The following is a 26,637-nucleotide window of genomic DNA, read 5'->3' as shown; positions in this document are numbered from 1 at the left end:
CTGACTTTCCAAAATTTCATTAAACTGGTTAAAACTTCCACTGCCATTTCTCCTAAGCACCTCCATGCTTCCACTGGTATGTCATCTGGACCAACAGCCTTTCCATTCTTCATCCTCTTCATAGCTGTCCTTGCTTCCTAAGTTTCCTAAGTTAGCCTAAGCTGTATGGGATATATCCTGCCAAATATTGACCAGAAGGCCAGCTACCAAAGCTTTAGGACACCTTCCATGTACCAAGGTGTACTGTACATCTCTGTAAAGCCAGTGACTAGGGTGACAAAACTTCAGAACTTTCTTTCCATTGAAGTGCTGTCTTCCCTATAGGGTTCTATTGATAGACAGTCAGCCAACTCTTCATCAAGGCTGAGTAGATAAGTATCCAGTTGTAGAATACCTTCCTCGTCTGTTTTGGATAAAAGTTGATCCAATGTCTATTTTAGGCCAATTCAACCTGAGGGTTGTCTGATCCAATCGGATCTGTCTTCATTGCCTTTTTCTTTGAAGCTGTGGAGCTGAGGCTCTGACTCCTCCCTTACCCATAATTCTTTCCATTCTACTAACGTACCTCAAGACATGTTTCCATGGGCTGTGTTTTTTTTTTGTGGGATAAGTGCTTTTTTTCTTTGACAAAAAAATTCTCTTTCCTTCCCTACCTTTAGTGGAAGTAGTTTATAGTTTAGCAATAGTTGATAGTTCAAATAGTTGATAGTCATAGATGTTAGTGGTTAGGTATTAGGTTCTAGGCATACAGTTAACAAATCTTTGCTGCTTTTTCTGTGTTGTAAAAGAGTATTTTGACATTACCCTTTTTAAGAGAATAGTTTGAGACAGTTCATATAAAGTTAATGAGTATTCAATCACCTGGACATTTTATATTTTTTTATAGTTTGTAGTAGTTCCTCTAATGTCTGATAAAGTCCAGGGGTTCAAAAAGTGTACAGCCTGCTGACGTAAAATTTTACCATAAGATCAGCACGCATTATGTGTACATTGCTTGGGCACTCCCCATTTGAATGTTATAAGTGAGATTTATGCCTCTTCTGGGACTATGGCCATTCTTGGAATTCATAAGTTCCTACGCCCTGGATCAACTAATCCATTGTCCCACCAGGGGCTCCAGTATCCTAGACCTTGTCATTACCAACTTGGGAAATCAGTGCTACACACCTATGGTCACCTCTTCGTTGGTCAGGTCAGACCGTAAGCTAATCACCCTTAACATCCACATCCCACCCCCACCCCCCAGTAAGGAAACCTCCACAAAAAACTTCTCCAAGCCAACTTCATGCTACTCAAGTCAGAAGTGACAAACTTCATGACCTCCATGCAGATGGGAACTGAAAGTTCAACTGCTGAGTCCTACACTAAGGCACTGTACGAGCCCATCCACTCATGCATGAATCGTGCCATCCCAAATAGAACCAAGATGCTCTCCTCCAAAAAAATGAAATCAATCTGGTGGTCCCCTGCCATAAACAAACTTTACAACAAAAGGAAGAAACTGTTGCAGAAAAGAGGAAAGTCCCAGGATGCAAAAAACTCCCTTACCAGCCTCAGTAAGAAGCTGAGATCCCTCATAAAATCCACCAAAGCTAGTTACGAAAATAAAATTGCCAAAGATTCCAAATACAACCACAAGGCATTCTATAACTATGTCAAGAATCTAAATGGCAATGCTCAGATCTGCTCTGAGCTACAACAGAGTGGCATTAAATATACTGATCCCAAGGATATTGCCACTGTCCTGGCAGATCGATTCAGTGCCAACTTCACCCCCCTCACCCCCTAAATGGCTCATCTCAATACCGGAAGATTGCCAAATTCCAGTAATAACAGCCACACAGGTAAAAAATGCACACTCCAAAGCTTAAGAATACAGCATCCATGGGAACCAGATGACATCCCGGGCTGTGTACCACATGAACTACAAAATGAACTGGCACCTCACCTAAGTGTCATGTTTAATCATAGCCTCACCGCAGGCTTCATGCCCACTGAGTGGCTCACAGCTACAGTTATCCCACTCCACAAGGGGGGATCCACCTTGGATCCCGGAACTACCACCCCATCAGTCTGATGAGCCTGATCTGCAAGGCCATGGAATGTATTTTCATGGAACCTATAAACAAAGACATTGGCAACCTTCAAACACTGGACCCCACCGAGTTTGGGTTCATGGAGGGCCAATCTTGTCTCCTGAATCTGATTGACTTCTTCAAATCAGTCTCCAGAGCCATGGATGAGGGTAAGGCAGTCCACACAGCCTATCTGGACTTCGCCAAGGCCTTTGACATCATCCCCCACTCTGGAGTTATAGATGTACTTACTAAGCTGGGCATTGATCCTACGTCACTCATTGGGTTGCCAGCTGGCTTACTGACAGAAACCACACTGTAAAAGTAGCTGACTCCAAATCCAGCTCCAGACAAGTGGAGTACCTCAGGGTTCAATCCTGGGACCACTGTTGTTTGGCATCTACTTCTCTGAAGTACAGGCCAATACTAAGAGACTCTGGCTAACAAAGTTCGCAGATGACTGCAAACTGGGAGCCATTATTGAATCTCCAAATGATGTGGATACTCTACAAAAGGGCCTTACAGAAACAGATGCTTGGTGCCAGAGCCATGGGCTCAAGTTCATTGCCAAGAAATGTATAGTTATCCCCTTTGGAAAAAAACATGTACCCATGAATTACCACATAGGTGGCAGTACACTAAACACCGAAAGTGTGATAAGAGACTTAGGGACACAGGTGGACAGTGGTCTCACCCCCAATAACCACATCGCCCCAACAGTTAGGAAATCTTTCTATGTGGCACACCTCATCACTAAGGGCTTTTCATCCAGAAAAAAGGAGGTTTTTGTCCCACTGTACTCATCCCTCATTAGACCCATTATAGAATACAACGCCTCATTTGGTATGTACCTTTCAAGACACCTGCAACAACTTGAAAGGCCGCAGAAATACCTCACTAAAAGAATCACAGGCCTAAAGCAAATGCCCTGTGCTGACCACCGTAAAAACCTCCAGCTATACTCTTGTCGCATATCGTCTACTCAGAGGCGATCTCTGCTTAACATACAAGACCATGTCAAACCCAGAGCTGTTGGACATGCCACACTTAAAGAAATCCCAATCCCTCAGAGCCACATGCTTCAGGGATCTAAACCTTGTCATCACAATAAACAAAGCATGCTGGAGGGATAGGTTCCTGATCCAGAGACTCCCCAGACTCTGGAATAGACTGCCCATACATGTCAAGCAGCGCGCTTCTTTGGCCCTCTTCAAAAGGGACCTTGATGATTGGATGGGAGAAAGGAAATTCACCCTGGGGATCACGTCAGTCGCCCTGCTTGACAGGGGTCCAGGAAGTTAATAGTGTGGGAAGAAATAGCCAGGGAATTATTATGGCTAGGCTTGTGTAGGCCCTAGGGCAGATAGCCTAGTACCAACCTATGATCCTAAGGGACACACAGAAAAACTAATATTGAAAGGCAAGGTCATCTTCTCAACCTTCCACCTGTACTTCAAGACCAGCTTTGGCTTCCCCTGGGAAAAAGATGTACAAATCAAAGAAGGTTATGGAAAAGTCCAAAGAAGGATGAAAAAGATCTGAAGAGAGAAGGGCAGAAAAAAACAGAAAAAGATCTCCAGATCTGACAGATTCTTCGGGTCCAGCATCTAAGACTCTGAGGAAGTTGGTTCCCCCAGTTACTCAAATCCGATCTCCCTCACCTCCGACAAGAATTTCTCTGGATTTGGTGAGTCCCAGACTTAATTCTCCAATTCTACTGGAATGACAGTACTCCAGACATCTTGTCAGCTGCATCGTGTTCAAGGTCTATCTGGTCTTCCAGTCAACTCGCCTAAATGGATGCTGATCAAATGATGTGGAGATTCTTAAGGATGCACATTTAACTAGGTGTTCTCCTGGGGTCATCACCTTTGGGTGCTCCAGGTATGGGTCCAACTACTCCTCTATTGATATCTCTAGAAGCAGTCCACCCTTCGGATCTGGTTTCCAAGGGTCCGAAATACCCCTCCCTCCCATCCACCTTTATTGAAACTGACTGTTCTGGTAAATTCAACTCATTTAACTTCCCTTACTCTTTTGACAACAGTGCTGTTGGATCAGGATGAGTCTCTGAGCCAAAATTTGGCACCGGGAGTGAAGTCAACACCAAAGTTATCCGAGTCATTTCTACTACTTGGAGATTTGGCTCTCGACAGCTCAAGTCCGAGGTCTGCCTCTGACCTGACATGGGTTGTTCCTTGTTCAGATAGGATGGAAATTTCTTTGGCTGTGATTGCGGCCTTGGCTTTCAAGGTATCTGAAAGAGTTTTTGCTAGGCCAAAAAGTCAGGTGCCATCTTCGAGCTTGGAACCGTCCCACCTTTTTTTTTTGGATCTTGCAACTCACTCTGCTCATTCAGAGAAATAGGGACAGTCAGTTCCAGTAGGCCTGGAGGATACTCAACATTCAAGTTCCCAATCTGATTCACACCTGTCTCCTGATATTCTGTTTGAAGGTGAAAGTTCCCGAAGATTCACTCTAGAAGATATCATCTTTGGTGATGTCCTAGAATTAATGAAGCAACAAGGTGGTTGTTACACTGACGCTGCTTCACCAGATTAATTGGTCTTGCTTGAGGCCTTTGGTACTGGATTATCAGTGTTCTGGGTGGTATTACCCACTAATACCCTTATATGCCTAGTAGCTTATTGGGTCTGGAAGGATCTTGATTTAATGGTATCCATCCATCCCAAAAAACAGGATTTTGGTATCCCTGAAAGACAGAAAACATTGGTGCTGGGGTTCTCCAGTAGATGCCATGATAGTAGTGGCAGTCAGTAAGAAGGAAGTCACCAAGGAGAGTTCTTCTGTCAATCCACCTAACAGGGACTGAAGGACATCGGACAGATTTAGAAAACAAACATATGCTTCAACAACCTATGCACTCAGAGCACTGAACTATCTTGCTCACGACACATTTTTAGAGGGACCTGACCAAGGAGCTTACCGAGTCCCTCTTGGGTAACCTACCAGCCGAAGTTCAGAGAACAGTGGACTTCCCAACTGTCTGTCCTTCAGTCTGTCTAATGCTTGGAAGCATCTTTACAACTTTATAGAAGGCTTTAAGATGTCCTCCTTCAATGCCTCTTTTGATAGTTCCATGTTTTTCAGACCCAAAGTCAAAGAAACACTTACCAGGAGTGAACACGCGTTAAAACCCTGTCTGCCATTGGGATCCACTTCTTCACCCATGAGACTAGCAAAATATTAAAGTAGATTCTTGAGTGCTGAAGAGAATCACCAGAGGCTATTCCATTCCCTTTTCTAATACTCCAAAGAGAAAGATTGTTGGCATTCCACACAGCCAGTTGGAATCTGCAACAACAGAAGTATTCAAGGTGCTAGAAAAAGTGTCATCGAGCAAGTCCTCCAAGAGCAATTAGAATCCAGAGTCTATTCCAGGTTCTTTTCAGTTACATAGAAGACAGAGGCAGGCCAATCTTGGACCTTAGTCATCTCAATCAGTTTGTAAACCAAACAAAATTCCAGGTGGTCAGGATGCAGTCCATATTTCCTCTGCTGAGGAAGGATGCTTGGATGTACTCTATAAATCTCCAGGACATCTGCTGTCATATAAAAATGGGGACAGAATTCAAGAGATTTCTCTGTGTCCATCTGGGAGCCAGTCTTTTCAATTCAGAGCACTGCCGTTCAGTCTCACCACAGCACCTCTGGTATTCACAGAAATGATGGTAGTGGTAGCAGCTTTTCTCTGACTGCAAGGGATCCAAGTCTTTGCATTCCTAGATAATTGGCTCCTCAGCACTACTTCCAGGGACAGTCTGGTTCAGAATCATGACCTCTTGCTCCACTTTGTACAAAAACTGAAGATTACAGTCAATCAGTGCAAAAAGTCAGCTGTCTTCCAACTCCACACGTAGAATTTATTGGATGTCACCTCAACACAGTTCTTTAAATTGCCAGCCTTGGAGACATCAGAGTACTTTCTATTTATCTAGTGGCTATGCAGGTCATTCAGCATTTGTTTTCCTCAAGCAAGGTTAATCCTTTTTTTGCTAGGCTTGATGACTTCTATGTTTGTTGGCTCCCTTAGGATGATACCAATGAGGGCACTCCAGTGGACCATCTCATTTCTGTGGTCAGAACGTCTTCACCCTTCTCATACCAGGATTTGCCTCATGCAGGTTTTCAGAGACCATATCAAATGGTGGATAACCTCCCCATCAGTGATGGAAGAACGGACCTTTTGTCTATCAAACACTTGGCAACAGTAACCAGGGATGCTCCCCTTCTGGGATGGAAGGGGCATTTCAAAGGAGACAGTAAAGGGTGCTTGGTCACCCCTGGAATGCCATCCTTTACATGAGTGTCTTGGAGATGTGTGTTTCTGCCATCATTGTGGGTATTCCAAGATTCTCTCCCTAAGAGTGTGATCTATATTCAGGCAAACAACATGGTGATAGTCTGATATATCAACAAGCAGGGTGGGAACCTGCTCTTACCCACTTTGCCAGGAAACCATGTGAGTGTGGTAATGGAGTCATCTTCCCATAATTTTCTGATAGCAGTGCACATCCCAGGAATGTCAAATATACTAGTGGACAACTTTAGCAGGTAATTTCTTCTACCTCATGAGTGGTCCCTCAATCAGATGGTGACAACACAGATTTTCAGCCTCTGAGGGCCAACCTTGCTGCAATCTGTTTGCCTCGTACTTAAAGAAGTGCAGCAGTTACTTTGCCTTGATCCCTCCAGGGGGACAATCACCGAGGGATGCTGTACTTCACAATTGGTCCTCAGGTCTCCACTCTGCCTTTCTTTTGATACCCCTGTTAACAAAATTCATTCAGAAAGCCAGACTGTGGAAGAACAGAGTGATCCTCATTGCCCTGTTTTGGCCCTGACAGGTTTGGTTCCCCTTCCTATGTCCTCGTTGGCTACATCCTCTGTGGGTGTTGGATCTTGATTCAGACTTAATGAGGCAACTTTCTGGATTGTCTCTTCTGAATATAAAAACCCTGAAGTTAACCTTATGCTTCCTCCAATTCTAATAATAGCCAGAGATGCCAGGCTGTCTTCTTCAGTAGTCCACATTGTTTCTGCCTCTCAAGAAACAGTCAACCAAAAAGGTATACCATAGCAAGTGGAACATATTTTCAATTTGGGACCTCATTGAAGGGACTAGACTCTTTCTCTGCATTCCTTCTGTTGATTTTGGATTTTTATCGGAGCTTTATCAGAAAGGTTCCATTTTTTTGACTGTCGAAAAGTGCAGATGGTTGCCTCTCAAATCTTCACTTAGGGAGCATTGACACTTCCATAGCCTTCTTAAAATTTCTAAAACCTTCCATAAGGGCGCTTTTTACTCAGACCTTCAATCAAAAATGCAGTTCCTCCATGAGATAGGACTATTGTGCTTCAAGCTTTGACCCAAACACCCTTTGAACCAGCAGCTTCAATAGACTTGGTTTATTTCTTGGAAAACGATTTTACTTGCTGCTGTTACCTCTACCAGACAAATTTCTGAATTACAAGCATTATCTTGCAAACCACTGTATTTGTTTTTGCATAAAGACAAAGTAGCCCTGAGAACAAATTCATGTTTTCTGCCAAAGCTGACATTTGAAGCAAATCTGTATCAGTCAGTTGATACACCAGTCTTTTTTTCCAAGATTCTCAAAAAAAAAAAAAAAAAAAAAAAAAAAAAGGTGGAGTGTATGCTACACATGCTATATGTTAATCAGCAGATCAAATTCTATTTGCTTAGGACCAAGGGTATCAGAAAGTCAGACCAGCTATTCATATCCTTTTCTAGGTCAAAGATGGGGAAACATATATCAAGTCACACTTTCTAAATGGCTGTTGGAATAAATCTCTTTTGTTTATAATAAAAGGGGCTTGCCTTTACAGGCAAAACAACTCAAGGAGTAGTGGCTACTTCTACAGCCTTCATGAAGAGAGTTCCCATTAATGATATTTGTGTAGCAGCATAGTTTTATTTATTTTCATTTATTTATTTAACATTGTTAACCGGGAAAGTCCGACTTGGAACAAAGCCAATTTTCAGCGGAGGCCCGGGGACAAAGGCTCCAGATGCATGTCTTTGTAATGTGGGAGGAAACTGGAGTACCCAGAGGAAACCCACAGGACATGCAGACTCTGCACAGAAGGCACCCCAGCTGAGAATCGAACCAGAGAACCTCTTGCTGTGAGGTGACAATGCTACCACTGTACCGTACTACCACTGCATCGTACTTCTATCCATACCTTTGTATCCCATTATAAATTGGATGTGCAGTCCAGCTCATGTTTTTCTTTTGGTTCCACCTTTCTCAGGAATGTCCTACTTTGATGCCATCTGGATGTTCTTCAGCTTGGGAATCTTTCCCAAAGGTTGAATCAGACAAAAATAGACAACAGTGGATACAAAAAGTTCTGTACTTATAGTGATAGATCTGTGTTATCGTTTTTGGCCTGTTCAACCTCCGTCCCTCCTTAGCCCTTTCAGTATTGTCACTGACAGCTTCTGGTGACCTGATGCACTTTATCTGAGACCCTGTCTGTGGAATTCAGAATAATGTACCTTCCTACAGGTATTCATATGTCCCTTAGCATCTATATACTTAGTTCAAGTCTCTATAACAACTGGAGTTATGTCAGCAAAGTTTATCTGAGGTACTTTGGTGTAATGGAAGGAATTATGGGAAGGGGTAGAGTCAGAGACTCAGATCCACATCTCATAAAAAAGGCACTGAGGTGAGATGTGGTCAGATCGAACATCCCAAATGTGGAACCAGACAAAAAAGAGAACACAGATTTATCATTATGTTAAGTATATATTTTGTTTCTTTTCTGACAGATATATTGACTTGTGGCTAGAACTGCTGCTTGTAGCTATGAATTTTACCTAAAATCGTACATTTTTTCCTGGTCATGGTTCCCTGTGGGAAATGCCTTTCAGATATTTCAATTTTGTGAGAATATATTTTACTTTTTGCATAAGGTAGATAAGGAACAAGGACTTGTGGTTTTAGAGGTTGTTAAAATTTTTACCTAAAAATTTTTTTTTTCCATTCAACTTTCCTAAGCTCCACTTATTAGTCAACTTTTGTCAGCAGACAGTCCTGTGTGTGTGTGTGTGTGTGTGTGTGTGTGTGTGTGTGTGTGTGTATATATATATATATATATATTTTTTTTTTTTTGGAAGAAATGTGTTACTTCTGCCTCTGAAAGTGTTCCTTGGGACTGGGGCTAGTGTGTATGGCGGTTGTCACTAAAAACTTTACCTCCGATCTTCACTTTTCTATCAGGAGGTAAGACTCAACTCTTCAAGGCTTTACTAGCCACTTGTCAGACACCTTTTCTGATGGACAGATAATCCTGGATTGCGTTGGGGATTCCTTTATATTATCATCTTTTTTTTTGTGATGAAAATTAAGTTTTGTTAGGTAATAGGGCTAGTGTGTTTAGTGATTGTCACTAAAGAACTTTACCTCATATCTCAACTTATCTGTCAGGCGGTAAGACTGGCTCTTCAAAGCTCAGCTAGTTGCTTGTCAGAAAACTTTTACAGCAAGGACATGCACCTAGGTCCTGGTAACTTGATCATTCTCTCCCATAACTACAAGAAGAGAAAAGTTATCCATGAGACTTCTGTCTTGGCTTTGGCTTCCACTTTGCCTCAGCCACTGATGGAGGATGCTACTGTGGTCTTCTGATGTTCCTCGGGCTGCTCATCACTTTCTCTCAGTCCCTGTGGTGCTGCTGCTTAAAGTCACTAAAGACCGAGAGGCAGGCAGTTTCCCTGCAGCTTTTCAGCTGTCCTTGTCAGTCAGGGATATCCTGTCTTGTCGGCAACAGGGAAGGGACTGAGTGATGCTCCTTCACTAAGCCGAAGTGAGGAGCTTCATTCCTAGGATAGGGGACCATCTTTCTAGCTCCTGTTCTTATGTGTGGTGTGGATGTGGGGGCTTCCAGAAAAAGGGAATGTAAGGTTAGACATTTGTCTTCTAAAGTAGATGAGGAGGATTGATTGGGCTTTTCTAAAGGTCTGTTTAAAGACTTCCAGTATTTACATGACAAATCTTCTCATTTAAAAAGGAAAAAATAAATCCTGTCTTTCCGATTCTGAGTCCCAGTCTGAGGTACAGGATTTAAACTTAGACTTTTGTCTAAAACTGAGCGTTTCTCAAGGCCCTGCTCCACAGAACAGGGAGTCTGACTCTAGGGAAAGTTATTCTTCAGGTTCTCCTTCTGAAGAGTTATCTTTTATTGTTTTGATGCTTTTGTCAGAATTGATTGGCTTGTTTTAGTGGGAACAAAAATAAATACAAGAATCCCAACAAAGGTATTATGATTCATTACAGGTGGATTTTCCTCAGTCTGCAGATGTCCTTCAAGGATGCATCTGCAGTCCTTACAAATGGGTTGTCCTGTCGTCAGGCAGCCCTTCGGTCGGCCGGATTCCAAAGTCTGGGTCTGGCTTCGGCTGGTGTCGCACTTCACCCGACGTCATAGCTGCAGTTGTTCGGGTATAAAGGCATCAGCCGACGCCATTTTCCTCAGTCTTTCTTGCCGCGTGGCACCCGAAGCAGAAGCTGTTCGCAAGTGCCGGTCGGTCAGATCCAGAGATTACTACTACCGAAGACTTCTAAAAAGCTTAGTACCCCGTTGGGGACTCTTTCTTGCCTCAGCCGATGTCAGAAAAAGTGAATAACCTCATAAAGATTTCCACTCTTACTGCTTACCTTGTTTAGGCCCAGACCACGACGTAGCAGCTTGTCTAGCCTGTGCTTCTTTTAACCGGCGGACGCTTAGACGTCGGTCGGAATTTGCTGAGCAGTTTTTTGGCTCTGATTTTGCTTATATTATGCCGTCGGATCCTCCGACTTTACAAATTTCCAAAAAACACAAGGAAAAGGACCGACACTTGCGGTCCGCGGTTTCGGCCGAAACTGCGGTTAGGCCAACCGCGAGTGTCTCGGTTTCGGCTGAAACCGAGCAAGCGGTTCTTCCTTCAGCCGAAAACATGCCTTCTACCGAGGCCTCTTCCAGCCTGGTGGAATCGGCTTCTGAAATCCAACCTGCAGTTGTGGTTTCTCAGGAATTATCTGACACTATTCTCTTGGATATTTCAACCCCTGCACGTGGAGCTGCTAGGCCTCCTGCAGCCATGTCCATTAAGGCTTTTGCCAGGGCTAAAGCAGCTAAAGCTACAAAATCTGTACCTGTTAAGACCCCCTCTCACAGGCCCAGCTCCAGTTCTCAAATGCTTTCTCTAGCAGAGGATCTCATTTCTTTAATCCGTGGATCCCAACCTCACCCAGACAGGGCCTCTCACCCTCCTCCAGAGAAGAGGCCTAGAGCACAGCCCCCTGAGCCAGTTTCCACAGATGATTCCTCTGATGATTCAGATAATACAGACCCTCCAGAGGCTCCTTATTCCCCTTATGAAGACTCTGATGCTGAAGAGTCCATCCCTTCTGCCTCTCCGCCTGAGGAATTTTCCTTTGGGGAAACCTTGCATGCTATGAGGGAACAATTTCAGTGGCAGGGGCAAGATTTTTCAGACTCCAGAAAAAGGCTTAGAACCTTTTTGCATTTACCACAACATAGGCCTTTAGCTATACCTCCAGTTCTTTCTGTTGTAGATGATGCATTTAATGATGCCTGTACTGCTCCTGACTCATTACCTCCGGCCCCTGCTAAGCCCGATAGGTTCTACAGTGTCCCGGACACACATCACCATTTATACAAGGCTCCTTTTGCAGATCCAGAGACTATCTCCCAGGGGCCTAAGGCTGTAGCAACTACCTCTGCCAAAAATCCCCTCCCCTCTGAAAGGGAATCCAGGTCCTTAGAGAGGTGGGGTAAAAAAGTTTACACTTCTGCTACTCTGTCAGCTAGGGCCTTGAACTGTCAATTTCATATGATACAATATCAAGAATTTATGCTAGATCAGTTAACTAAAAAACTGTCCTCTGATGAACCTTTAGATAAGAAATATGTTCAGGAAATGGTACATAACATTCAGCAAGTTAGTAACCATTCTTTAAAATGTGGCTATGATGCACTGGAGGCTTCCTTTAGATCAGCCATGACTGGCACAGTTATCAGAAGGCATGCATGGTTAAAAGAGCAGGCCTTACCGGACCATGTCAAATCAAAACTATTAGATGCTCCCATGGACAAGATCAATTTGTTTGGTTCTCCTGCACAACAGGTACTGAAGAAGATGGAAGAGAAGGCAAAATCTGTCCAAACAGTGAAAGATTTCTTACAAGTCCAACCTCCAAGGTTTAGCAGGAATTGGCCCTCCAAGAATTGGTCCTTTCCAGACTCCTCAAAAGCACAGAGAGGCAGGAATAGGCATTCAAGAGGCAGGAACCAATCCAGGGGTGCCTACAGGGGACGCCAGTGGCAGGGCAACAACCAGCGAGGCACAGACGCAGCCACCACCACTACAACAGGACAATCACAGTGACTTGGCTCTGGCACCGCTACCAGGGAACAACTAGAAGCACCCTTAGGCGGAAAGCTAGCTTTATTTTCAAAGAACTGGCATTACATCACAAGAGACAAGTGGATTTTGCAAACTATAGACCAAGGTTACAGGTTTCATTTCCATACTCTACCAGGAAAGAGAGGAATGCCAAACCTACCTCCAAATCAAAAGGCAGAAGCTCTAAAACAAGTAAATCAATTATTAAAAATAAGAGCTGTGGAAAAGGTACCATATATGGAGCAAGGAAAGGGCTTTTACTCCAGACTCTTCCTAGTACCAAGGAAAGAAAACAAATGGAGGCCTATTCTAGATCTGTCCGCTTTAAACACATTCCTCATTGTTCCAAAATTCAAAATGCTGACCCTACAGCAGCTTCTTCCCATGCTGGGCAAGGAGTCTTGGCTGGTTACTCTAGATCTCAAGGAGGCATACCTGCATGTCCCCATACGACCAAATTGCAGAAGATACCTCAGATTTCTTGCAGGATCAGAGCATTATCAATTCTCAGCATTGCCCTTTGGCTTATCTACTGTGCCCAGAGTGTTCACGAAATGCCTGGCATCAGTAATCTCTCATTGCAGGCTTCAGGGAATCCAAATCTACACTTACCTGGACGATTGCCTGATACAAGCGGACAACAAAAACAAACTAACAGAAGACTTGAAAAGAGTCATTTACCTTCTACAAGCCCTGGGATTATACAGTCAATATAAAAAAGTCAAGGCTGATACCATCCCAAAAGATAACCTTCTTGGGTGCAGAGCTGGACACATCCAAACAAATGGCATTGCTAACAGTAGAAAAACAGGAGCAACTCCCTCTCTACTTCTTGGCATTAACAAAGCAGAACCATCTAACAGCAAGAAAAGTCCTACAGGTGTTGGGCTTCATGGCATCCTGCATAATATTGGTCCCACATGCCAGACTGCACATGAGAAAGCTACAGTGGTACCTAAAGAATTTATGGCCTCAGCACAAACACAGCCTGGAAACTCACATTCCAATAATTCCATGCCTGAAGCAAGAATTCCACTGGTGGGCGCAGGCCTGTCAATCAAACCAAGGATTGCCCTTCCACAGCACTCAACCAAGCCAAACCATCACAACGGACGCCTCAGACCTCGGTTGGGGGGCTCACATGATGGACAAATGCATACAAGGTTTATGGACTCAAGAGCAACTGCACCTGCACATAAACCTAAAGGAAATGCTGGCAGTAAAACTGGCAATTCAGGCTTTCAAACCATTTCTTCGACAAGGCCAATTGATGATAAGGACAGACAACACCACAGTTATGTGGTACATCAACAAGCAGGGAGGCACACATTCGTACCCTCTATGCCGGATGGCCCTGGACCTCTGGAATGTGGCCCTGAGTTACAACATTCACTTACAAGCAATTTTTGTACCAGGAAAAGAAAACACTCTAGCAGACATACTAAGCAGGACTACCACGGATGCCCACGAATGGATGCTGCATCCGGACATCTTCAAAACCATAACAAGAAAATGGGGTCTCCCAGAAATAGACTTATTTGCATCCCCACACAATCACCAATTAAAAAATTCTGCACCAGGACGTACCATCCACTGGCATGGAAGGTGGACTCCCTATCCTTCAGCTGGAAAAATCTGACAGCATATGCATTCCCACCACTTCCTTTGATGCACAAGGTGCTATTGAAGATCAAAGAGGACCATCCAAGGATCATTCTGATAGCTCCAGATTGGCCAAGGCAACATTGGTACCCATTACTGAGGAGCATGTCTCGGGAACAGATGTGGCCCTTACCCCTAGTTCCCTTGCTGTTAACTCAGAACAACTACAACACCCTGCATCCAAACCTGAAAACTCTGCAGCTGACTGCCTGGAACATTGCATAAGACAAATTAACCCAAATTTATCCCAAAGGGTTAAGGACATTATCTTGGAAGCTCGCAGACCTTCAACAAGGAAAACCTATTCAGCAAAATGGAAAAGATATCTCATTTGGAGTACTGCTAAAGGGGAAGATGTGTCACTGGTAAACATAGCCAACATCCTGGAATACTTGGCAGAGCTATTCCACAAAGGCCTGTCCTACTCCTCCATTAAGATTCATGCATCAGCTATTTCAGCAGAATATGACTTGGATCCTCCAGTCTTCTCACATCCTCTGCTCAGGCAGTTTCTGAGAGGAATTAAAAATGTAAAGCCTCCTAGGAAGCCACCATTACCTGCATGGGACTTGAATTTTGTGCTAGAAAAATTGACACTTCCTCCTTTCGAACCAGCAGCAACAGCAGAATTGCAATACTTATCATGGAAAACTGCTTTCCTGCTGGCAATCACTTCAGCAAGAAGGGTTTCTGAGCTACAAGCATTAATGGCAGTACAGCCCTTTCTGATCTTCCATCAAGATAGAGTGTCCATGAGAACAAATCCTACTTTTATGCCTAAGGTGGTCTCCAGAGTATCTTTAAATCAGGCTATCCACCTACCTACATTCTTCCCCAATCCACAGAACAGGGGAGAAAGACTGTTGCATACCTTGGATGTACACAGGCAATTACGCTACTACCTGGACAGGACCAAGAGCAATAGAAAAACTGACCAGCTACTGGTAGCATATGCAACAGGGATGGAAGGGAAAGCAATTTCAAAACAGACAATATCTAAGTGGATAGGAAATTGCATTAGATTTTGTTACTCCTACCATGGAAAGAAAACTCCAGAAAACATCAGGCCTCACTCTACAAGAGCTACAGCCACTACCACAGCTTTTTTACGAGGAGTGGCTACCAAAGACATTTTAGAGGCTGCTACTTGGAGCTCCGTGCATACATTTGCCAAGCATTATAATTTACCTTTATACTCTAGTTCCCGAGCAGGTTTTGCCACTGCTGTTTTGCAAGGGATCTTAACTACACCATAATTCTATCTTTCCTCCTCCTTGATTCTCCTTGAAGGCTTTGGCCGAGACGTCAGAGAGATTTTATTAAAAAGATTTGCTGGATACTGTGTTCGTTGTTTGCTACTTGCTACCTGGTGCTTTTTTGTTGCTTTTGATATCTTTCCTCCTCCCCCAGTTTGGCTATGGTATTCTACCCATTTGTAAGGACTGCAGATGCATCCTTGAAGGACATAGTACAATTTTGTACCTACCATAAATGTAGATGTCCGATAGGAATGCATCTGCAGTCAGGATTACCCTCCCTCCTTCCCCTCTGTGGTACTCCTAGGGTATTTGACCATCTTGTAGCTAGCTGGGGGAATCTATTATGGTGTATTTGTTTGTATATATGTACATACATGCTTATTTTTTGTTTGCTCTCTACTATTTGGAATCATTTGCATTTATCCAAATTCAGCCTTCCTAGAGGGCATCTGGGGCAAGAAACACTGAGGAAAATGGCGTCGGCTGATGCCTTTATACCCGAACAACTGCAGCTATGACGTCAGGTGAAGTGTGACACCAGCCGAAGCCAGACCCAGACTTTGGAATCCGGCCGACGAAGGGCTGCCTGATGACAGGACAACCCATTTGTAAGGACTGCAGATGCATTCCTATCGGACATCTACATTTATGGTAGGTACAAAACTGTACTGTCTTCCTCCTGTATTGCCAGTCTTAGAGGACGCTTTCTGCACAGCCAGCAGTTTGCCTGACAGTCAGCTATCTGTTCCTTGAAAGTCTAATAAATGATATAAAAGTGCCCCAGTCCCACAAATTCTTTTTGTGTAATCCTAAATTAGATCCTGGAGTTATTTCTCTGTCAAAATCAACTTCTGCCAAATTTCTTACCTTCTGGCAAGCTAAAAAAAAAAAAAACTTTTGATAGGTTTGAGAAGAAAGTTTACACTTTGTTTATCTTAGCCTTCAGAATGATGAATTGTCTGGCTCACGTTTAGGTTTCTGCTACCTTCCTTTGACAGTATTAGAAAATTTATTGCTGACCCCTCACTTCAGAGATAAGGCATTTTTGAATTAATTAGTGTCTTCTTTGTCTCTGGTTACCAAACATTCTCTGAAATGTGTTCCCCACTCCACACCCTGGCATTCATTTAAAGCCTTCCCAAAGTCTAGGCCTTCACTTTCTTTTGTGGCACCAGACTTCAGGCACTTAATTTCTGGGAATCATTCAAAAAGGCTCCAACTGACAGTGGGATTTGTCTTCATCCATCCAATAAAACCTGCTGTCCTAGATCAGATGCTCTCTTTGCGGGTTATCAAATCTGTTTCACCAGATCTACGAGGACAAGGATTTTATCCAAGAATCTTTCTGGTGCTGAAGAAAGAAGGAACCTAGAAATCTGTCCTAGACTTTTCTTTTCTAGACCTTCACATAAAAATCCCAAAGCTGAAAATGCTGTCTGCAGTCTCTGGCATCTCTCATTCCACCTCTCAGTTTTCTAATATCTTTGAATTTAAAAGATGCTTATGATCATATTCAGATTCTCAAACAATCAGATGACTTTTATGGTTTTCTTTGTCTAGTTTACAGGTTTCTGCTTTGCCCTGAGGTTTATCAACATTTCCAAGAGTGTTTACAAAGTTTCTGGCTCCTGTAAATAACCCAGTGCAGATTGCAGGATAGTCACATTTTCTCATATTTAACTGCCTTTTCTTTGCAGGTTATTTCGCATGTTGTCAAGAATCTCTGGCTTGGGTAACAAAAAAAAAAAAAAAACCTTTTTCCAGCCTTGGTTTTCAGCTGAACATAGAGAAATATCTCATTCCTTCTCACGTGGTAGTGTTTCTGGAATGTCTACCAGACACATTCCTAATAATGGCTTTTCCTCCTCAGGACAAAGTGCTGTTTCTGCTATGTTCCAACTTGACTTTGTACTATTCTTGTGATTCCTTTAGCCGGACTTCACGTGATGAAAATTCAATTGCTGCTCTTCTTGTTCTTTCAGATTCTCCTTATTTTGCAGTACTTTAACCTTTGTCGGCCCCTGTAAGTAATTCCTATTACTTTGTTCCCCTATCTCTTTCACTTCCACCTTGTTTTTAAGTTCATTTTAATTTCATCTCGCTTATTACCTATCCATTCTGAAGAAATTTGTGTCTTCCCTAATGATTCTCAAATCATTGCTGGAACCCATTCCTTAAATTTCTCTCTTCTACATGTAAATAGAAATGTGCCAATGTCTAATTTTTACCTCATTACCCTGCATCTTTATCTTAATTTTTATTAGTACATGGTCTGAAATGGTTATTGAACATGCATCAAAACTTTCAGTTAAATAGACTTGCTCCAGTGAAATATAAGTTCTGTCCAGTCAAGTGCAGTTTAGTACCTTGGGGCATAATATGTACATTGTCTGAATTCCTTCTACTAAATTTACATTTTCCATACCAAATGTTCTCATTTTTTTTTCAGAAATCTACCCTCTCTTGTTATATTTTCCCTTTTAGGTATCCCATGATATATCCTCACTATTGGAAGTTAAGTTCCAGTCCCCACTCATAAGTAATATTCCCTGTTGAAAGTGGACTGTTTCTCCCAAAAGTCTGTTCAATGCCATAATAGCAGTTTAGATTGAATGTAAATACATGCCCGTGTAATCCTACCCCCCCCCCCCGCCAGTAACTCATTGCTACTGCAAATTTGACATTGTCCCCCCCCCCTTCTGTCACTATTGGAACCTGTCTGGCAATCCATATTGTTACTGCTGTTTTCTTTTGTTGTCAGTGTTCTGCTGACTGTCCATCCTGAATCCTTTCTTTCTCAAACTCGCATGCTCATTTTGATCCAAATGTGTCTGCTGCAACATTACTGTTTGCGCCCTACAATTCTTAATAAGCTATTACTCCTACCTATTGTACATGACAGTCCTTTTGAATGTGATTTTCCAGCTATTAGCTTACAGGCTGATTTGTTTTGCAGTTGCTTTTTTCTGATCTCCATTTTAACCTGTGTCACGTTTTCAAGACTTCCTGCTTCAATGAAAACATTCAAAAAAATGAAATACATTGTCAGACTCTCCCCTGTTGTTACCTGGCATTGTTGATGGCTTTGTCATGAATTTTAGTGCACACATTACTGAATCTATAAGAGATTGGGAAAAAAAGATAATCTCGTTATAGCTTGTTCTGTGTACCTTATGTTGATTGAACTGCCTGATCATTGCATTTTACTTCTAATCTTTTCAGTGCTTATTTCAAACAACCACTGTATTATATAATAGCAGTTTACTATCTGTTAAATGTGTGAGTCATTCTGTATTGTTAGATATTGTGTGGTTGAGTTTTTTTTTTTTTTAATTATGCTGTGTTCTTTTCAGGACTCTGATATTTCTTCTGATGAGGAAATGAAGATAGCAGAGATGCGTCCACCTTTGATAGAGATATCTGTAAACCAGCCAAAAGTTGTGGCACTCAGCAAAGACAAAAAAGGTAATACAGGGATGTAGAAGTAGTGCTTTGTTTAATATGCATTTAATTTGCGGGAACTTTATATCTTGCATGATACAGTCCATCCACTTAAAATAGTATGACAGTTCGCTACAGGTAACATTGATTCACCAACTAACAGGACTTTTCCCAAATCTCAAGGTCCTATCTTTTCGTTCCTGCAATACACCCACTTTTTTCTCTCTAAATCTCATGTACTGATGGATTGCATTACAGGGTGAATATTTGACTCAAGCACTTTTTGACTAAAAGATCATCTTTAGTGTGCGATAATTACCCATTTCCTTGCTATTAAATTACTTTACATAGTTTAGGAATTTTAGGTAGCTTTTTTTTCTTAGTGTGCGTTCAGGTTCAGATTTTTACTCTTACTCTTGTGACTGGGCTGTTTCTTTTCTTTAGGCCTCAAAATGAGCCTTTCCCCTTTCCTACATTTTAGTTTCAGTTAAAGGAAAACTCCACCTTAGAACCAAAAAAACTGTTTTGTCACTCTTTCTTTTGTTTACGGACATATTTTAACACCTCAAAATCACACCAAGTGCTTTATTTGTAATTTTAGCCTATTTTCCACAACATGGCTACCAATGGAGTTTGATGTAGCATGAGGGAGTACAAGATCATGTTGACGCATCAAACCCCATTTGTAGCCGTGTTGTGGAAAACTGACTAAAATTACAAATAAAGTACTTAGAGTGATTTTGAGGTGTTAAAATAGGTCAGGAAACAAAGTGAACAAACAGTTTTTTTTTTAGTTCTAGGGTGGAGTTTTCCTTTAAGGTTTAGATCCTATTCAATCACTCACTCTATCCCTTATAACATGTGGATCCTTGAACCCCTTGTCAGATCTGGTTTGGCAGCATTAGTACTTCAGTCTAGAGCTGCTTTTATGAATTTTTGCCTCCCATAATGCACCACTTCCCATAATTGACCTCAGATTTTGTTTGTTGCCATATTGAATTGACACAGTCTCGCTTGACAGCTAAATGCTCCACTTCTATTTCTTATCTTGATTTATTTATCCAAACTTCACTCATTACAGTGCCCTAATGATTTATGTTTGTCTTGTAGCTTTGTAGTGTTAACTTGTTCACTTATACTTGCTATTTCTCTTCAGTTGTTAGCCCCTTTGCCACAGAAGTGTTTCCAAACATTTGCTGGATCTTACATCTTTTGTTCTGTAACTTAATCTAGTCACTTAATAGTTTATTAGCTAATGGTTTGATAGTTGTAAAAGTTGTAGTTTAGCAACAGCTATTTCTTAGAGTGTAGAGTAGTGTTAGTTAAGTTTGCATTTTTGCCTGCATTCCTAGTGTTACTGGAAGCTTGTTATTATTAGTTACTGTTACTACTACATACTATCTTCTGCCTTTTACCATGGAGAGAGGCAAGCTAGCTTCAAAAAGTGCTTAATGTATGGTCACAAACTACCACCACAGGATCTGCACAATCTGTGTGTGGTGTGTTTGGGTACTCCTCATCTGCCCGTTAACAGAGAGTTTTGCGGGGTTTGAGCCTAGGGTACTGGCTGATAGAAAAAAACAAACTTATTTTGAAAGGCCTTCTGCCACTGTCTTAAGCCTTCTGAAAAACCTGCAAAACATAATGATGCAGATTCTAGGAAAAGACATGCTTAAACCCATGGCTTCTGCATCTGTTGTGAAAGTTCTGAGATTTAAAGTTCTTATGGCCCACACCCCTTCACCAGATCCAGAGCTCTTGGATCCTATCTTGAACCATGACTGCTCCAGGAAACAAACACAGATAAGTCAGATCAGTGCCCTCTGTCCATACCATCCTCAGCACTATCCATCAGGTCTTTCTGATCTTGTAAGAGTACTTCAGAGACGGACTTGAATTGTCTGATGCAGAAATTCCTGAGGGCACAGATTGAGATGGGAGTCATTCCATTCCCTTCAGCTCAAAAGCCAGTTGGATCTGTCCGGATGCCCCTGATTTTGGTGTTTTTGTCAGTCTGACTTTTGGCTCTGGTTACTTCTGAGCTGACTTTTCATCCAGGTCCTGTGGCTTCAGTGCAAACCTTTCCTATAACTTTTGCACTTGGAATCTCAGATCTGACTCATTCAGCTTCTGCATTTTCAGAGCCAATGCATTCTAAGAGTCAAGGGCTTGATTTAGCTGCTTCAGTTGTGTTACCAGGGCCATTAGTTTCAGCTCCACTGATGGTGTCTATGTCTGCTTTCAAGACATCAGTTCTGACACCTTCATCAACGCCTTCCTCCTTCATGGCTTCATACACCCCTCCAACAGTTGTGACCATCTGTCTGAAGGGAGCGTTAGATCCAACAGATGGAGCAGTGTCTTCAGTTGTAATGGAGGTTAGATTTGCTTTTCAGACATTGGGGAGAATAATCATCAGTCCTAAGTGAGTGGATCCACAGATCCCAATGTATGCAGTTCCGTCCCATAATTCCCTGTGCCTGTTGTCTTCTCATCAGATATCCCTTGGTCAGAGTGTTCCCGTAAACTTTAAGCCCTCAGCACAAAAGCCGATTTAGTCCTTGTTTGAGGAGTCAAGTGGTACCTTCCATGATATTCCCAAAAAGAGGATGTGCAAGTCTAAGCACCTAGACAACCCCATTGGAGTCCCCATCTCGGATACCGACTCAGAAGATTGAGAGTTTTCTCCACAATCCATACTGGAGGATGCCTCTTTCGGTGAAATTTTAGATTTGATGCACCAGAGGGCAGCTTAACCCATTGATCCCCCTTTTTCAAGATGAGGTTTTATTGTTTGAAGCTTATGGGTCAACAGTATATGTGTACTGGGTGTTGCCTCCAGTGGATAAGATAATTGACTTAGCAGCTAGGTGCTCTAGGCAGGAACTCAACACCTGCAGAGCAGTCCCACTTACTCCTGATGATATTCTCAAGCCATCAAATGATGTGCAACAATGGACTATATCACCTGCAGTTGACTCCGTTATTGTAGTGGCAACTACCAAAAGAGAACTGTCCGAGGAGTCGACCTCTATCCACCCTCCCAACAAAAAGCCCAGGGTGATGCTTCATGTTCTTTTGCATTAAGAGCTCTGACATTGCCACATGTATGAACATATTTCAGAGAGATATTTTTAAACACTCTTATTAAATTATCACTTAAGACATAGGTAAACATACTTTTTTTGCTTACCACACTTTATTCTATATTCTAGCCAATTAAGTCTTGCTACTTATTTCAACTGTATTCTGTTAAATTTTATTGTTTGCACTTTATTTGCTCGTTTTAAGTTAAACTCAACTGTTTTACTGTTGTAGGCTACATACTCAATTGGGCTAGACATTTTTCTGCTTTAAAATAGTGTTTTTGCAGTTCTAATTGTATTTTTGAAAATTAACAAAACCCCCCTAATACTGTCTCCTTGCTTGTTTTCCTGCCTTATCTGTAACTAGAATAGTCCATATTTCTGATTTGCTGATCTCAGGACTGTATTGAGGTTTCTGTGTTGCCCAGACCTTACTAAGACAGAAGGAAGCTTCTTTGCTTATCAGTGGGAGTAGTAACCTTTGAGCAGTCTGTCGCTAAAGGAGTGGTTTCAGCCCAGAAATTGCATTTTTATTGGCCATTTTGGGCTATTTCTATCCCTTTCATCTTTCTGTTTAAAAAAAATGTGTTTGAGCGGTTTTTGAGCTTAACCTCAGCAAGATCCTGACTGGGCGTCCTGCAGAGTTCTACAGCAGCAGAAAAAGAGAGGAGAGCCTTACCGTGGTTTAAGTACCTCCGTTTTGCTTCTTTTGCTTACTGCGCTGTATTCTAGCAGTTTATTAAGTCTTGCTACTTATTTCAACTGTATTCTGTTAAATTTTATTGTTTGCACTTTATTTGCTTGTTTTAAGTTAACCTCAGCTGTTTTACTGTTGTAGGCTACACACTCAAGTGCGCTAGCCATTTGCTTTAAAATAGTGTTTTTGCAGTTCTAATAGTTTGCTGCATTTTTGAAAAAAAAAAAAAATCTCCTTGCTCGTTTCCTGCCTTTCTCTAACTAGAATAGTCTGGATTTCAGATTGGCGGATCTCAGGACTGTATGGTTTCTGTGTTGCCCAGACTTTACTTTAAATTTTCCCTTGGATCTTCTAAACCTTCACCTCTGAGCAGTCAAATTAGACCTTAAATCCAGCACTTGCTCAGAATGTCTTGGAGCATTTATTACAAGTTCACCCACTGCCACTAGCACTAACTTTCCATAAAGGGAACAAAAAGCTTCAGTACTTAATCTAAGCATAAGTAACTCAGTACTTAAAAAGCTGATCACTTTTCCAGGCATGTCCAAAGGTCAGTTTCCGATGCTTTCTCCCGTTACCCTGGTGAACCTGGGCATCTTGAGGCAATGCAGCAATTGCCTCATGTACACAGACAACCCTCTCCTCCTACCTCCAAACACATCCACTTGTGAGAGATGCAAGTACATAGCCAAACTTGAGGTTTCGCTCTCTCAATCCAAGACTGGGTCAGCCAGTCAGGAGAAGAAGGTCAATGCCAACATCACATCACAAACAACACATAGCCCTCCCTGTTAGCACACCGCCACTATCACATAGCAACACAAAACGCATGACCACTTTCGCAGAGGTTCTCTTAAAAAATCTGTCCAAAGAACAGAGACCTTCGATGCAAAAAAGCAAGCAACCATCCCATCCAAGCATAACCCACAAGATGCATAGCCCTCACAACCAGTATGCCACTCAAGCCAAGCCCCTAAGGCAGAACAGTGTATCATGCACTTTAGTTGTAGGTGACTCAGTTGTAAGACACACTGACAATCCCACTCACTAGGCTGAATAAGGAGAAAGTCACGGTCAGCTGCCTATCGGGTGCCAAGATTCGCCACATAATGCATGCACTTGGGTCTCTCCACAGCAGGCACAAATATGACTCCGTCGTCATACATGTTGGTGTGAATGATGCAAGACATACCTCCATGGACTACATGAAAAGAGAGAGGGAGAACTTCTCTGATCTTGTAGCCCAGTCAGGTTTGACCGTAGCCTTGAGTAGCATCCTACTATCACCAAGAATGATACCACAGTACAAGCCGAAAATGACTGACTTCAACAATTGGCTAAGTTTCTGGTGTCATTCAAAGGGAATCCAGTATCTGTCTGCTTGGGATGACATGACTGACAGACCTCGATGCTTTTCCAGAGACGGGCTGCATCTATCACCCCTGGGATTCTGGATACTGACCAAGGCCCTTGCCACCCCTATAGTTCCTTTTTTAGACAATGCCCTGGAGACAAATTTGCCATCAAAACACCTGCTTGTAAATGCATCCTAAGGGTTATGCTACTCAACGTTAGAAGTCTAAACCTCAAATGCACTCGCTCGAGTCACTCCTCAAACTGGAGAACATCGACATCTGTGCAGTAACAGAGACCTGGTTCAAAGCTCCTGAGAGCACCCCTGCGCTACCAAGTTACAATGCATATCGCACCTTTCGGCCCCTAATCTGAACCATAGCCCTAAGGGATGTGATGACCGAACCCCTAAAGGTGGAGGTGTATCCATCTTCATAAAAGATAGACACACCTCCAGACTTGTTGCCCAACATAATGCATCAGAAATACTTTAGGCACAGTTATCACTGGACAAAACTGCAGTCCATGTTGTAGTCTGCTACAGATCCCCCACAATGTCCCAGGACTCCCACTCTGCATTCCTGGACAGTCTGGAAAACATCAAGGTCCAGCCTAATACTCTTATTCTGGGAGACTTTACCCCTCCATTAGTTGGAACAACTACTCCTGCTGCAACTCATTTTCCCAACGTTTCCTGGAATTCATCAACTTCAATGCCTTGGACCAGCTCATCCTGACCCCCACTAGAGGAAACAACATTCTTGACCTAGTCATTACAAACATGGGGGACCGCTACTCTTCTCCTTTGATAAACCCCTCCCTGGTCAGAGCCAACCACAAGTTAATCACCATTGATATCCAAATCCACCCCCCCCCCCGAAAAAGGAAACTATAGTGAAAAACTTCTCCAAAGTGAATTTTGAGCTTCTAAGGACAGAAGTGGCAAGCTTCACGTCATTCATAGAAATGGGGAATGGGAGTATGGCTGCTGAATCATACACCAAGGCACTGTATGAGCACTTACACAATTGCATAGGGCCATACAAAACAGAACCAAGATGCTCTCTAAAAAATGGAAGCCAATCTGGTGGACCCCTGCCAACAACAAACTTTACAACAGAAGGAAAAAACTGTTGCAGAAAAGGGTAAAGTCTGGTGACTGGAAAAATTCCCTTGGAAAACTCAGTAAAAAACTGAGATCCCTCATCAAATCCACCAAAGCTAGTTATGAAAGCAAAATTGCTACAGATACTAAGAACAGCCACAAGGCATTCTTTAGTTATGTCAAGAATCTGCATAATAATATGCAGATTTGCTCTGAGCTACAGCAAAATGGCACCACTTATACTGAACCAACTGATATTACCAGTTTCTTGGCAGACAGGTTTAGTGTGAACTTTACTCCACCCTCATCCCCCAAAGGGCCCATGCGCATACCCGAGGAATACCAACTCCCTGTTATCACGACTGTACAAGTAGAAACCACCCTGACCAAAGCTAAGAATACAGCTTACATGGGACCAAATAATATACCGGGTTGTGTCCTGCACGATTTACAAAAAAGAACTGGCACCACACCTGAGTGCCCTGTTCAACTACAGCCTCAGTTCTAGCTTTGTCCCCACTGAATGGCGCACTGCTACAGTCATCCCACTGCACAAAGGGGGTGCGACTACTGACCCCGGGAACTACCGCCATGTCAGCTTGACGAGCCTGATCTGTAAGGCAATGGAACATATGATTACGGATCTTATAAATAAGGATATAGGGAAGCTTAAAACCCTGGACCCCACACAGTTTGGGTTTGTGAAAGACAGATCATATCTGCTCAGTCTGATAGATGACTTCGAAGCTGTCACCAGAGCGGTGGATGAAGGCAAGGCTGTCCACACAGCCTACCTCAATCTAATCAAAGCCTTTGACACCATCCCACACTCTGGAATCATTGATAGGCTCACTTATCTGGGCATTAACCCATATATCACCAGATGGTTTGCCAGCTGGCTCACTGACAGAACCCACATAGTGAAAGTAGCTGACTCCAAATCTGACTACCGGGCAGTTACAAATGGAGTCCCACAGGGATCATTTCTGGGTCCTCTCCTGTTTGATATTTAATTCTCTAAAGTTCAAGCCAACACCAAGGGACTCTGGTAACCAGATTTGCGGATGACTGCAAACTGGGAGCTATTATTGATTTTCAAGCTGATGTGGACATCCTACAAAAAGGCCTAACTGAAACCAACAACTGGTGCCAAAACCATGGCCTTAGGCTCAATGCCAAAAAAATGCGTAATTTCCTTCAGGAAAAACACGGTGCCCACAAACTACTATATCGAAGGGAACCCACTTAACTCTGAAGGTGTTATAAGGGATCTAGGGACACAGGTAGATAGCAATCTCTCCTTTGACAACCACGTCGCCACAATAGTTAGAAAGTCCTTCTACGTGATGCACCTCATTACAAAAGGTTTCTCATCCAGGAAAAAAGTCATCTCCTCGGCCCTCATCAGACCCATTATAGAATACAATGCCCCATTTGGCATGTACCTCACTAGACACCTGCAACAACTGGAAAGGCCACAGAAGTTCTGCACTAAGA

At 42.6% G+C, this 26,637-nt stretch overlaps 1 protein-coding gene across 2 annotated transcripts in view; it reads left to right on the top strand.

Moving 5' to 3' along the window:
- The window catches only part of ERBIN (erbb2 interacting protein), a 3,184,408-nt gene that overhangs the window by 2,541,001 nt on the left and 616,770 nt on the right, over nucleotides 1-26,637 (top strand). For both annotated transcript variants that reach the window (XM_044063352.1, XM_044063353.1), the window contains exon 20: nucleotides 18,812-18,923. In XM_044063352.1, coding sequence (XP_043919287.1) covers nucleotides 18,812-18,923 — 112 coding nt within the window. The remainder of the gene's footprint in view (nucleotides 1-18,811; nucleotides 18,924-26,637) is intronic.

The sequence above is a fragment of the Protopterus annectens genome, chromosome 2.part1 (genome assembly GCF_019279795.1).
Source record: "Protopterus annectens isolate FY-2018-M chromosome 2.part1, PAN1.0, whole genome shotgun sequence".
Lineage (NCBI taxonomy): Eukaryota > Metazoa > Chordata > Ceratodontiformes > Protopteridae > Protopterus > Protopterus annectens.
The sequence above is the reverse complement of the archived record's forward strand: the minus strand, read 5'-3'. Positions and strand labels throughout refer to the sequence as shown.